General features: G+C 33.0%; 1 protein-coding gene across 21 annotated transcripts in view; it reads right to left on the bottom strand.

Moving 5' to 3' along the window:
• Nucleotides 1-2,166: 2,166 nt before the first annotated feature.
• Nucleotides 2,167-15,327, bottom strand: part of DGKB (diacylglycerol kinase beta) — a 375,368-nt gene continuing 362,207 nt past the window's right edge. For 20 of the 21 annotated variants that reach the window (XM_068674063.1, XM_068674061.1, XM_068674059.1 and 17 more), the window contains one exon: nt 2,167-5,201. In XM_068674063.1, coding sequence (XP_068530164.1) covers nt 5,094-5,201 — 108 coding nt within the window. In that variant the 3' untranslated portion in view covers nt 2,167-5,093. Of the gene's footprint in view, nt 5,202-5,227; nt 15,156-15,327 lie in introns of those variants that run through there. The other variant, XM_068674072.1, reaches the window with a different exon arrangement.

Here is a 15,327-nt window from a genome sequence, read left to right on the forward strand (position 1 = left end):
TCCACAAAGCCTCCACAAACTGTTGACAGTACTGCTGCAACCCAAGTGAAAGAGTTGTTCTATTCCCAGCTGGTCCCCAACAAAACCTGTTTCTATCTTCCTGCCCTGAATTCTGTCTTCTTCCAAAAGGTTCACTGGCCACAGAACTGGCTTTGCAGGAAAGGTCAAACCTACTTATTTCAAAATTAACTGAAAATCCAGCACCTGATTGCAAATGAGGGTATATGACCAAGCAGGCACACCATAGCACAAGACTAGGTTTGGTAGAAACCAGAAATCTTGGCAGACGCAAAGAGAGCTTGCACTATCAGTCAGGCATTTCTGCATACAGAGAATACCCTCAGGTCCTCATGTGCTGAATTTTAACCTATTATTTTATGTCTCTTTAACAGAGATTCAGCTTCTAGATCTGATCTATGCTTGATTTATTCTCCAGCCAGAGCTACAGTAAGGCTTTTACTCACCTCAGCAGGACCACAAGAAGTTTCCTTCCTTATGTGTAGGGAAAACAAAATGCTTTCAAACCTCACAGAGCTAGAGACAAGCAGCAATTATCTGACAAGAGATAGGCATGTTCTTCACCACTCTTGCATAAAACATTGAACAGTGCTTCTTGTAAACATCTCAGCTTTCTAAATTTATTTATTATTTTTCCATCTAACTGCTTAGAAGCTTTGCAAAACTGTTACTTAACAGCAAGGGCAAAAGTGTGTGTTCCCCCCCCCTTCTCTCTCCAGTGTATGCAAATATTTAGAATAAACAAAAGCCTAGAAAATTCTTTACCTTTTTTCTTCATCATCCTTCCGTTCTTTCCTTCACTCACAAATCTTTCTCCCTTCACTAGAAGAGCTCGGTATTTTATCTTCCTCTTGGGAGTAACACAAGCCTTTCACCCCATGAATTAAAAACAAACAAACAAACAAAACAAAAACAAACAAACAAAACAAACAAAAAAAAGGCAAAACAGAAAACAAAACAACAACAAAAAAATCCATGTCCTTCAGTCCTAAGTAGAATAGGACAGTAGGTTAACGTAATTAATTCACTTCCTTGGCATATCAATGCTCATTAGCCCTGAATGCCTTCATCTGGCCTCTCAGGCCCCACACTACAATTTCTGTGGTCTGCTTTAGACCTTTTTGCAAATCTGTTTTGTCACTCCTCAGCAGAGTTCTTTGCTCTTCCTCTGGTTCCTTGCCTAAAGATAATGTCTGATTCCTCCCCACGCCCCCCTCCAGATTTTCAGCCATTCTTCCTGGACTTTTCCAGAGAGATGGTATACTGTATTTCTCTTCCAGAAAGACTTGGCCTCCCTATGGTCTGTGTCAAAATTACAAGTTCCAGAGCTTGTTTGGGATTGAAGGCAGTAAATTACAAAATATCCTTATTCACTGATATGTCATGTTGTTGTAACTGTTTGAATATCTCCAGTCTCAGTAAAACAAACAAACAAAAACAGCAACAACACAACCTATGTATTAAAGCATGCCTTTTTTTTCTCCTTTTCATACAGTAATAATATCGAATGCAGATATTCTTTGACTGTATTATTCTTTGACTGTATTACTTACACTGATATTTTGAAACATGATGAACTCGGTGACTTTATTTGCATTAGATAATTTTGAATATTAGGTAATCACTATTATGATTTACATGTAATAATACAGAGTTGATAAGAATGAGACAATGTTATAGAATATCTATTTCTGCTTCAGAAACAAAGTTCTTCTTAGCTCATCAAAGTTCTGAGCATGCTACCTGATGTAGCTCGCATTTACACATACACACTCAAATAAGCACAAACCATGACATCAAACCCCTTAGCTTTAAATAATTGTGACAATATGTGTACAAACATCTTACAAGTACTAGAAGAAGCAATACTGTATTTGTCTCTGCACTGAACTCTACTTTTAACAGGAACTCATGTGAAGGGAGAGTGATGCTAATCACTTTCACAACTTAGATTTCTTTTGGAGACATCATGTTCTTTCTTCAGCACATTGACCACATGCAACGCTCTAGTAGGAAGAGGAAAAATTTGCAAATTCAATGTCAGGCTAATTCCTATGTCTTTGTAATTTCCATGTATATTGAAAATGTCATTAATGAGGCCTTAAAGAATGTCCCATTGTAAACAGTGAAGGTTTAGGGCTACTACTCTTAAGATTCAGAACAGTGCATTTATTTCACCTGAATGAAGATACATACATGTACATATTTTCTGTGTTTCACTTCACTGTATATGACCGTATAATTTCACAATGTTAATTCTGTGCACACTGAAATGAGAAAGAAAGAAGGAAGAAAGGAAGGAAGCAAGGAAGGGAAGTTCTCTTTCACTAAATCAAGCATTTTCCTTTCACACTATGATTTATGTACTCTAAGATATTCTATTCATCATCATCATGTTCATCTTGATCATGGTTTTAAATTGTTAAAGGCCATTGCAAACAAACAAACAAACACAAGAAAGAATGTTACTGTTGCAATGTGTCAGTATGTAATAAAATGGCTATTTCATTATATTTTCCTACTGTAAGAATTAGACACATACTGACAAACATATCTGATTTACATTTTCTAGATCTAGTCAGAGTTACATGTAATCATGATTACATGAACCCATCTCTATATGGAAAAGCATGTTATGATCAATTTGCTATTCAGACTGGCACTTTTAAAATTGCATACATTATTAAAGAATAGCTTATATATGTTTTTATTTTTTTTTCAGAGTTACAATGTTCATGAGATAATCATAGAGAACACATTATATATAGTCCTTAAACACATTTTTGCCACAAAGAAGAAAATAATAATAATAATAATAATAAAGCATTGGTAGAAAATCCTATATCAAGTTATCTGAAAATGTCACCTGTAACCATAATTTCATAAAACCAGTGTGCACTTTATGTAATATCATGCCAGCAGGTTTCTCCTTTTTGCTCATATCTTTAGCTCTATATTTATATGTGCAGTCAAGAAGTGCATCAAATGTGTTTTGTATGTGTGTGTTTGCAATGCACAGGAAAAATATTAGTTCACTCATATGGTAACTAATTGTCAACACCATTGGACCCAAGAATGGGGAATTACAAGATCTTAATTTTAGCAAATAATTGCCCTCTTATTTTTCTACCTAATGCTGAACATAACATTACTTAATATTTACCTCCTAATGTTTACAAAACACTGATTGTATATTTCAAAGACAAAATCCTTACCTATACACTGACTTTCATTTCAATGTCTATTATATAAATTAGGACTCTGTTGAATTCTTACACTGATGAACTAATGATATCAACTTTATTTAAGTACGTGCACAGTACTGTGCACTACAGGATGATGAAATACTATTTTCTGATGGAAGGATGAATCAATAGAAAAATAGATTTAATAAATCATTAGCATTTTAAAATCTAGATAAAAATGGGAAATCATGGATTTCAAGCAAAGTTTGTTGTTTTGTTTTTTTTTTCTTTTTTGATGAAATTTCATTAAAACATGCAGAGAAGAGAAGCAGCTCACTCTGAACGAAGAACAATGTTAAGACTGCACAAAATTTTTGATTAAGATTGTTTAAATACAAGACTGAAAATAAGTTGCCATTCTTGGACTCCCCTTCAACATTAGATAGTGTTGTGCAATCCTCAGACAAATCCCTGATTTATGATTTTTAAGCTGTTAGGAAGTCTCTCAGAGGGCTAAGAAAGTAAAGACCTGAAAAACTGCCTCCACAAAATTTATGACAATAAATGATTTGATTCCAGACAACAGACTACAAAAGGGAAATAGATAACAATTTATCCTTTCCTAAGAGATGAATTTAGAGGACAAGTAAATTATGGATAGAGTAGATGTATAAATAATAACAAAAACAAAATTAGATAAGTTTAATTTTCCAATATTTAAAGTATCTATAAATGTCAATATTTAGAGTATGTGTCTATATCTATCAGCTTATGAAACAAATGAAAAGTGAGTATTTATTTGCAATTAATTTAATGTTTTTTTCCTACCCCAACATTTGTCTGGACATTGCCAACATAATCAAAAGAACTGTAAATTTTCAGAAGTGAATCTACTCCAGTGAGCTTGATTAATTATGCATTAACCCATTTCTCTGAAGCATCCTTCACTAAATCTTTGGTGGGAAATGCACTTTATTAGGCATGAGCTTTGGTTATTTGTGTGCATATGCACTATACTATCGGTCGATACACAGAGCGATTTAAAGTTTGCCATGTTACAGTGATGTATTACTCATTAAGATAATTCTAATGTTTCAACAAACAACTCCAATGCTTGGTTTTGCAAGTATTAACATCTTCATTCTTAGCACGATCTCCTTAACCACATAGTTTTTGCTCAAATTTCCATTGATTTCCAGTCTTGCTAAAACTTACACACGAATAATCACGATCATTTGAATAATGCACACATTGATTTCAACAGATTTCAACAGATACAATTACTCATATACATAGGAGTTATCAGAATAAGATATAAGATTTTAATACTTATCTGAATAAAAATATTCTTAGGGTAGAAACAAATGATAAACTAAAAGTGCAAGTTAATGAGACCTGTAACAAACTTTACTCTGAAACAGGTCTAATTTGTTATTGATATGAAGATGCTTGATTCAAGAGATACTGTTGAACTTATTGAATATGATCATTGTAATAGAAAAAAAAAAAAAAGAAAGAAGAAGCCAGAAATAGAATAGAGAGAAAATCAAATTATTCATGGCATTCCCTTCCTATATTTCATGGCAGAATTATCACACAGATTAGTAAATGATATTGCATGCAACAACAACAAGAAAAAAAATATTGTATCACTTCATGTAAAGATTTGCTTTCTTCATGCAAAACACCTACAAAACTGTTGCTTTTTATTTATTTATTTATTTTTTCCTAATAGCATAGTTTTACATTAGCTTAGTCACGGAAACTGTTAAACCAAAATCCATGATTTTGCAAGTAGTATGTATTCTGAAATTCTTGAAAGATTTCCAGCATAAATATTCCAAAGCCCAACAAAGCTAATTGGTTTTCTAAAAACTAAACTACACAGGCTTATTCCTTGCTGTGGTTCCTTGTTCTTTTGATGATAGAAGAAAAAAGACCAGTTTTTGGAGGAGGTCCCATCAACATAGGGGCTTGGTTCTTGTGGGTAATTTTTATCTGGGGGAAGAAAGAAGAGAATCAGTTATCCATTGAGGTAGTTCAGTTTCTACATGCAAGTATCTGAAATGCCTGAATTATCTTTATATGTAATTTTCAACCTTTTTTCATTTAATCAAAGAAGGGAAAATATCCTTATTTTTATGAATGATGATACATGTGCAGTAAGCCAATGTATGTATAATCGTTACCACAGATACTTTAAATTATACATGCAATCAATATTAAAAATCATATACAATAAAATACATGCCAATATATGACCTTACTTCTTGACTGTAGAATTTATTGCTTGCTGTTGAATATTTTACATGTTTACAAGATTAATAAGAATTTAAAAGCTGGAAAGGACATATGTGCTGGCAGACCAAGTCATTGCTTATTACTAAGATAGAAACTGTATCTTTGTATGTTTTGTTTATACATCTAATCAAACTGTACCTCTCTTCTAACACAGGATACTGTTTAATTTCAAAATAGCCACTATGAATGAAAGTCAAAAGTTAACACACAAAAAAGGTCAAAAAAGATTAACTAGCATTCCAATTTGTTAATTAATTGTTAATAGAATAGACTCAAATATTGAAAAGCCTATTTAAAACACTTTGCAAGACTGCTCTAAAGTGACCCGTTTTGATTTCTTTGATATAAAACTACGAATCACCTTAAATGAGACAACCTTAAAGTAGATTATGTCTGCAATTTTCTCTAATTCAAGTCTAAATTAGAGAAGACATTTTATGAATGTATGCTATGCTCAAAGCTAATTGAAAGCAATTATCAAAGTGGCATTTTGTCTGTGACTTTAAGATACATTGTAAGATAATAAATGATTCTCATTATGTAATAAAAAGGTCACATCTTGCCTTTGGGCTAGTGACGCTAGGAGTTTTTCAAAAGCAATCCGAGACATTTTCTTTAGTGAACTACGACTAATACAAGAACCATCACTTATTAAATATCAGTTGTCATCTGCATAGTACCCACATCAGAGATAGGTATTTCTTTCAAAAAGAAACACCACCTCATTAAAAACTGGAAAAATATATCTCTTAAAGTGCATACCTGACATTTTCCAGTTAAAATGAATATCCTTCACTTGTCATTCACCAACAGTAATAAAACAAAAAATGTATGTCACGTGGAAAGTCTCATTAAAATATAGTTCAGGATGTTTCTTGTGGTGGAAATTTACTTTGCTATATAAAAGAGACAGAAACATAAAAATCCCAACAAAATGTTTTGGGTTTAACTCTATTAGAGACTTACTTTAATTCTCCAAATGTTCATTTCCCTGTCACCTTAGTTCGTAATCTCAAATTTCATTGGTGACCTCTTCTTGTCAACATTGTTCATTAGTATCAAATGTAGTATAATTTTATTTCTTTTTTTTTTTTTTTTTTTTTTGAAATTTATGTTACTTTCACACAGAAAATAACTACTGCTTTCAAAGACTGGCATCAACATATTTTCTCACATGAAATTCTGCTTCAGGCACCACTTTGGAAGCCAAATCTGTAGTTCGGGTAAGTTGGCATTATTCCATTAATGTCACTTTATACCAGCTGATGGAAAACTGCCTCAAGGATTTCTGTAGCTTTCACATGCTTCATAAAACATATTTTGGGTCTCAGGAATAGTGATGACATCAACCTGATCCTGAGAATCAATACACAAAGTAATCTGCAGCTGCAGTGAGTGAATTTTAGGAGAGTCATGAGGGTTCAGTATATTACAAGATTCGGCCATGATGAGGCAGTAGGAACGTTCTCAGAATTTCATTTCAGAGGTAAATCATAATAATTCCATCTTAAAACGAATAAAAGAGCAAACCTCAAAAGATGGCTTTTGTATGAAGAGGTGAGTTATTCCTGAGAAACCATACAGATTGCATGTTGGACTGGGGCTGTTCAATGTTGCTAAGGGTGAATGCAATTACATCTTGAGAAAATATTTATCATTTGTAATGTTCTTTTTTGGCTTGAGCCATCTGTTTCAGAGAACATGACCTCTTCAGTATGTTTTATCCTATCAGCTGAGATCAGCTAAGACGCCTGAACATGATTAACCACTCATGCGCATGAGGATGGAGTCCTACATGCATTTCTCTAAGACATATTTTCAACTGTTGTAAATTGGCACAATTCCAGTGGCATAAAATATACTTTACATTCTGAATCTAAAAAAGTAAAATGGTAACTTAAAGTAAGTTTTTAACATGTTCATGGTAATGTAAGTTACTACTGCACTACTGCTAAGGTTAACAATGATAACCTTTGATTTTTTATTTTCCCAATTAAATATATATACACATATGTATATACATGTATATGGGTCATAAAAAGAGATCAGTACAATACAGACTGAACCATTGCACTACGTTGCCTGAAATCTAACTTTGCCTTTCTCAAGACTTTTAGTCACTGCGTTTCTGTCCTAGAATTGTTGCTTCTTCTGTTTGCATACTGGCAACATCACCAAAGTTGGTGCTATGTCAATGACAAGTGAAATCAAACACTTCAAGATCACTAAGGGTCTCAGAAAGGGAAACAGTTTATTGGGTCAAAGTAGGACTGAACACTTAGAGGGTCTACAGAGACTAAAATGGACAGAAAATAATAATAATTATAGGCATCCAAGGTGATGATCTGGTCCTGGAAAGATGTAAAAAGTTAAAAACTGAATAAATAAATAAATAAATAAATCACTATCTGTGTATAAATTCTCTGTGTGCCTAGTGTCTGAAGACTAACTTCTACTATTTGCTTTTTCTCTCCCCTTCAGCAAAAAAAAACTTAATATCTTTTGTATTAGAAACACAATTTTAAAAGCTTTCAATAAGACCCACTTTTTTTTTTTATTCTTTTTCATTTTTCCAAGGTGAATCTCTGATTGCCTCACAAAAAGACAAGAAATAGACAAAAAGTGATTGGTCAGGGAAACAAACAAAATCAAACCTGACATTTTTAGTAACTAATGATACCCTGACAGACAAACTCATGCAAAATAGTAACGAATACTGGAAAATATTTTTTGAGATAATGTACTCTGGTTTATTGAAAATATAGAATGACTTACAGCAAGTATGGAGGACATTTTAAACATAAATTAGGGAACTGACTGGAGGAAAGAATGCAAGAAAAAGCTTCTATTCGGCATATTTGTAAGAAATTTAATTAAAAGTACAAACAAAAACCAAAAAACTTTGGAAAAGCAATTTCATTTGGAATGAAAGCAAAAAAGCACAAGTGGCTATTATTTTTGTTGTTGTTGAAAGCTGTATATACACTATGGGCTAATCTCAAGCTGTTGGAATGGCTTGAGTGGCAAAATGGCACTGGCAAAACTCTCATTCACTAACTGTAGCCATGATTTTAGCCTTTGAGTTCACAATCACAGAAATGTAAAAGACTATCTAGTAAATGTAAAAATTTACTAAATGTAAAATAAATGTAAAAAGACTAGAAATCTAAAAGACTTATCTAGTAAATAGGCCTAGCAGAAAAAAAATATTGCATTTGCAATTTCAAAATTGTCTTTCTAGCATTAAAAAGCGTGTCCATTTCATGGGAAGGGACAAAAGATCCATTTACAAAGAGCATAAATCTTAAAATAAGAGTTATTAATTTAATAATCGCTCCCTCTTCGTAGATAAAAAAAAAAAAAAATCTGATAAAGGAGAAGCCAGAATGTGTTATATTAAAGATATTTATAAATGCATAAACCATAAATTTATTTGTTTCAGGTCAGAGTCTCAAAATATGCCTTGAAGTTACATTAACAAAATTAATCCACTGAAAAAAATGAAGTGACCATCAACAATTTTAGTGTAATGGCCATCTCTTTTAGGTCAGTCTATTTTGCTTGTATGTTGGTATTTCTACACTATGTACTGCTTATCTATTCCTGACTTCACAGAATGCCTAAATACTTACTGTTAACACAGAATGTACTGCTATACACGCAAGTGCTAACTACAATGCTAAATGAGAATAGATAACCAAAGATGGAGAAAGTAAGCCCTGCTTGTAATATTTTAATTAATATTAAATAAAAGAACACTGTGTTTTAAGGACAGAGGGGGGGAAAGAAACAAACAAAAACCTCCTTTTCAGCTTGGACCTGCTAGTTTATGGTCACTTTGTTCCTTGTTATCATCAGGGTCTGGCTGTTGATAGTTTTGAGGGTATGAAGGTTTTCCCAGTTTTGATGCACATTTGCTTCTTCCCTTACAGGATGTACCACTTCTATGTCACAGAAGTGGTAAACACTTTTATCTTCTCATAGGTGATTGAGGGCTGTACTGGATGACTAAGATGTACAGAATGTAAGCAGTGCTATTATAATTAACCTGTTATTTGCATTATGTGGCATTTTGGTCAAATCACTCAGGTCTAGACCAGTTGTTTTAAATATAGCATTATGCAATATATCTTTTAAATAAATTTCTTAACAATATTATTGTGCAAAGTGCAATCAAATCTAATCAGTTAGGCATTAATTACGCTCTAATAATATACTCTAGTCTCTCTCCTAAGTAGTGTGATCCGTTTCCCCTTCACACAGGTAGATTGGAAAACATTATGGTGTCATCATAATTTTTAAACATACTGAGAAAATGACAGAGTTGCAGAATTAAAATAAATGATTAATGGCATTTTTTTCATGTTTTGTACTAATAGGTATCACTGAGGTTTTAAATTAATAGAGCTGTCAAACTCAGGGTTGTTACAGATCTAGTGCAGAACTAAAATGGAAATTATGTATTCCACAGACACCTAAAGATGACACTTTGGAATATTTCAAATTTTAATTAGTAGGTGCAATTGTTTTTTTTCCTCCCTCCTCCCTGAAACCACTGCAAATTAATTGGCAATTAGTCACAACTAATTCTTTTCTTAACAATCTGAACTGGAAAGAAAGGTGCATTACATGCTAGAGTATTTGTCTGGGGTGCAGAAAGCACACATGCAGTAAATTGCTTTGTCAATTACAAAAACTACTGTTGTGAAATTAAGAAAAAAATGCATAGGTAAACAAAACTAATTAATGTGCAGTGTACCTGTGAGTACAAAAAATAATACCCAACTGCATGATAAAATGTTAGAAGCTCAATAAACCACTCTGGCTTCAAAAGTATGCACACTGTTGTTCAAAAGAGGGAAAATGTAGGATTTCAGTATAACACCCAAAACTTGTTTTTTCTAGCAATTGACTTCCATAACTATACTCGTGTAGTTATTATACAACATTCTACAAACACAAGCCACCATATCTAGGATCCAGTTCCTCTTTGCTCGAAAGAAGCAGACACAAAAGTTTAATTTCCCATGTTAACAAAAAACAAAACGGAAAAAAACAAAAACATTCAGTGACATGGAAAGAGGTTACGTTACAGACCAAGAGTCTAGAAAACAGCTGCAACTTCTTCATGCAACTTATGGAGTTTTGGAGCCAATGGATCTACATAAAACAAATCTGTGACTGTGTCATTTTTCTTCACCCAGCCCTGGCATATCACAAATATGATTAAACATATTTTGTTCTTCTTTCTCTTTGGATTTAAATACAAAAGTAGGACTTCAATAAGTCCTTTGAGATCATGCTCATCACATATCTAAAGGAAAGGCTAGAAAGAAAATATCCAGTCCTCCAATCCTTATTTTTAAGGTGCATACAAGATTATAATATTTCAAAATTATAATTATATTTCAGAATATATATTTCAAAAAATATAAACTCAAAATGGAACTCAAAAAATATATTTTCTGAATTCCATTATTAAATGGTTTCTTACAAGTTTTCCCTATCAGTAAATATTTTTTAAAAATACTGTTAAATACAAGCACTTTAGATGTTTATGAAACAATCTGGCAATCTATCAGGTGGGCTTTGACTATGGATTACCATTCCTTTATTTGGCAGTACTCTTACATCTTTTATAGACATTTCTGTCTTCTATTTTATTTAGTCTAATGTTGCTAGCAGCTTGACACGCTTTCAGATAAGATGCCAACCAAGTCATGAATAGCTGAAAGAACTGAAATCACAGTTGTTTCTAATTAAGATGAATTAATTAATCTAGAATTCTTATAGATTTTTCAAAACAATGCTAATACATTATGTAGCTAAATTGAAAGATCACTTTAAAAAAAAAATAATAAAATATATATATATATATATATAAAATCCTGATGGCTAAAGCTAGAAGTTTATTGAATTAACTTGAGAATCTCTGAAGTTTCATTACTATTAGTGACCTGTTTGGAGATCAGGTGAAACCATGGATATCTTTTATGTTTCTATATTTGTCTGGGAGAGCTCTGATAGAATTTCCTCCTCAGCTAATCAGATGAGATGTTTAACATAATATTAACATTATCATTTTTCCTTCTTCTAAAGATTCTTCTACATAAAAAAAAACAAACAACAAAATAAAACATAAAAATAATACAATTTGATGTTCAGATTCTGCATCTTATTATACCTGAGCAGAGTGACTTTGTCAGATACAGATGTCTGCATGTGTTCGAAATATTGAATTGATTCTGGATGTTTATTAAATGTTTAGACTGGGGCCACTCAAATTTTTAAATATTAACAGAACTTATACAATTGCCTTTTAGGGATGTTAGGTGCGCGTGTAAGATTAGATAATAAAAGATGCATGCAGCAACTTCTTTAGTACTAAAAGTGATCACAGGAATGAAAAATCACAGATCATAGCTTCTGGAGAATCACTATATATTCCATATATGTATATTGATATACAATAATTCCATATATTCCATTATATATATATATATGCAGTGATTCTGATTATATATATATAATTATTTTTTTTTTTTTTGAGCCCATGCAATCATTTTGGGGGAACGTGGCCTCTGTGCATGAGAAGGAAAAAGAGGAGAAGTAGCAAAGATAAAGTTACTGATTTCTTCAATGGGAAATAAACTTCCAAACCTGCATTTGCAGCCTGCATTTCATACATAACAGGACTGGATACAGAGCTTACCTTCTTTAATCTGCATAGCAGAATGTAATAGAATATCGAAGGAGAATTTTGATCAAGTTGAACCTGATTTTTTGATTAATCATTTACAAAATGCCCTCACTTGTACCAAAATCTGAAGGAGAAACAGAAAAGGACTTCTAAGTCCTTTCAGACTTCTGAGTTCTGTTTAACCACGTATACCTTTGGGCAAGGTTGATTAAATACATGCTGATTGTATGAATTTCTTTTTCACTTGGGCTCTGTAATTTTTTTTAGGTTAGTCCCTAAAGCTACTGAATCTAAATGACAATGAAATTCCTGAGGCCACCATGCCAAAATTGTGTTATTTCAGCTTTCTAAAGCACAGTCGGAGGGGGAGAGAGAGCAGCCTTTTTTCAACGGTAGCTGAACGGTCTAGAGCACCCAAGAATCAAAAAGCTGAAGCTCAGCTGTCTTACCTAACTGCTGTACCTAATTGATGTACATAGAACTACTGAGATGGTCTATCTATCTCACTATATCTACTGTGTGGGGACAGTAGCCTTAAAATAACACATCTAGCAAACTAATAACTGCCTTCCTTCCATCCTGATGTGAAGCATACGAACGTCCCTCCCATGTCACAATACATGTTGTACAAATACCATCATCTTTATATATTGTCCTCAGGCCCTTGCAAGAGCTATGGAAAGAATTCTTCTAAGAGGAAAAACAAACTGCAAACTCTCATATGTCTCCTAAGCAACAAAACACATGGATTTCTTAATCTGATCTAGTTATTTTCCATTTAAAAGCTGGTCATTAATCATTTGCTTGCAGGTAATTTTATGAGAAAATTACCTGCAAGCAATTTTTTTATGCAGTCTTGTTTCTAGAAAAGATAAAAACTTATGATTCTCATATTGGTCTCATCATTTATTTTTTTTTTCCTTTTTTCTGAAATTTGAGGTCTTGCAGGCTCAAATTATTGGCTACATAGCTGGCTACACATAAGAATTATTTTTGATTTTATATTTTTTTCAGACTCCAGTTTTGGATATACACCACAAGAGATTATCCTTGTACTTATGTGATCAAATAGATGCCTTCCAAAGACCCCTTGGAAACCAAATCTTAAACCCCAGTTGAAAGAAGGCTAACATCTATCTTTGACATTGTGTCAGGAGCAATTCCTAGTACTATGTAAAGAACTTCAAGAAAAAACTTTAACATAGAATTAGTGTAGAGAGAAGAGGTGGGTCTATACCTGTTTTTAATTTTGTGAGATGTAGAAAACAGAGCAGGGTAGATAAATACATCAAGTTCCTCAACAGACAAAACAAACATTTATTTTTTTTCCATGTAAAATGAATAATATAACAATTATTCTATATCTAAATTCATAGTGGTGCTGTATAATAAACAAATCTGTTCTCTCGAAAAATAAATAAATTTTACAGCGGGGTTTTCATATGTAACACAAAGCATATTCTCTTAGTGATGATACAGCAAAAAGGATAGGGTCCACAAGAAAGTATATGCCATTTCAATCCCCTTGAAAAGGTTACTTTAATTGGACAGCAGTAATTATCAGTAATAATTTTCTGTTTCCTTAAGGCAGTAATTGAAATGTACGAACTGTCTCTTTTTCCAGGCTTGTCCTCTATCATGCAGGCAGCTTCTGCTAGCATTATCAATCAGATAGCAGGGATTTTGTACAGAGCAAGCAATCAAGATGAAAAAAAGCACATGTTATTGCCAGCATCCTTCCATAAGTTCTCTTCTGTAGTCTGGCAACTGAAAAATTACATCTTTTTCTTAAAGTAAATGCTGGATAGAGTACTGTTGCTCTGCACTGAGCCATTGCTGTAGAAAAAGTAATGATAATGATATCTCTTAATTCCAAAAGTTTTTTTGGAATAAACCTCAAAATTCTCACTGTTTTGCCTTCACATACTGTGCATTCACATGGTTTCCCTCTCATTGCAGTATCTGAGAGCTTACCATACAGAATTAGATTTTAGGCATGCTCCCTGCTGTTCACTACAGAATAACAGCAAACATGGACTATCATAACCCTTTACTTTCATCCTAGTCTATACTTTATCAGCTCCCAAGCCTGTTAGCACTTTACTGAAGGTGTTCCCTTTTACCTTTTCATGTTGCCTTTACTATAGATGAAGATCATGAAAGTGATCCAGGACCCAGGTTTGGAGAATTACTCCTTTCTGTAGCGGGACACTTTCTTGTTACATTACTGGTTCATCAAACTTACAAACTGTAAGGTGATAGTAACTCATCTACCTAAAAACACAGGTTTTTTAAGTAAAACTTAGTAATATTGCACATAAAACACATTACTGTGACTATATACAACAGTGAAAAGCTCAGTCTTCTTCAACATCTGGAACTGCTTGGTTACCCTCTATAATATATTGGAAACAGATGACCAGGGAGAGTTCTCAGTGTTCTACCTTTCTTGCATTATCCACTCAGTTGAACTGAACAACTGGAGTTCCTCAAAGAAACAGCTCTGAAGAAGATCCTTCCTATCTGGAGGAATAGAGTTCTCTTTCCTGCTTAGTTGCCCTCACCTGATACATGTGGGCATTGAAATGCTCTATGATAGCAGAAGAGTCTTCACTTTTTTAAATTGCAAGGAATTTTTAATTATTATTTCTGTTGCATAATTCAATCAGCATAGTCAAGGCTTCTGCTTTAAATAAAACGTTCTTGATATGAACTCATGAACTCTTACACTCTAAAATGGAAAATATGCCTTAGTTTCTAAAGAATAATTAATTACTTGTGCATATTAGCATCAAAACTCACATTGATTCTTACTCAGCAATACAGCAAGAGACTATAAAACTAATACAGCATCACAAATCAACAATCACAACAGGTAAAGCAATGCCTGAACTGCACTTTCTGAACACTTTCCAAACTTTTGAAATAACTGTCTTTTATTCCATTCCAACCTGTAGAAAAAACAGCATGATGCATTGAAAATGCAGTGGGTGTTGAGCTACATAATAACACCATGTAAACACATTCCTTAAGCAATTGAATTAAGCCAATGACAAGGTTTAAACCAAAAGATTCTGTTTCTTTCATTGAAGAATTGAAACTAAATAAATAAGTAAATATATC

The sequence above is a fragment of the Anas acuta genome, chromosome 2 (genome assembly GCF_963932015.1).
Source record: "Anas acuta chromosome 2, bAnaAcu1.1, whole genome shotgun sequence".
Lineage (NCBI taxonomy): Eukaryota > Metazoa > Chordata > Aves > Anseriformes > Anatidae > Anas > Anas acuta.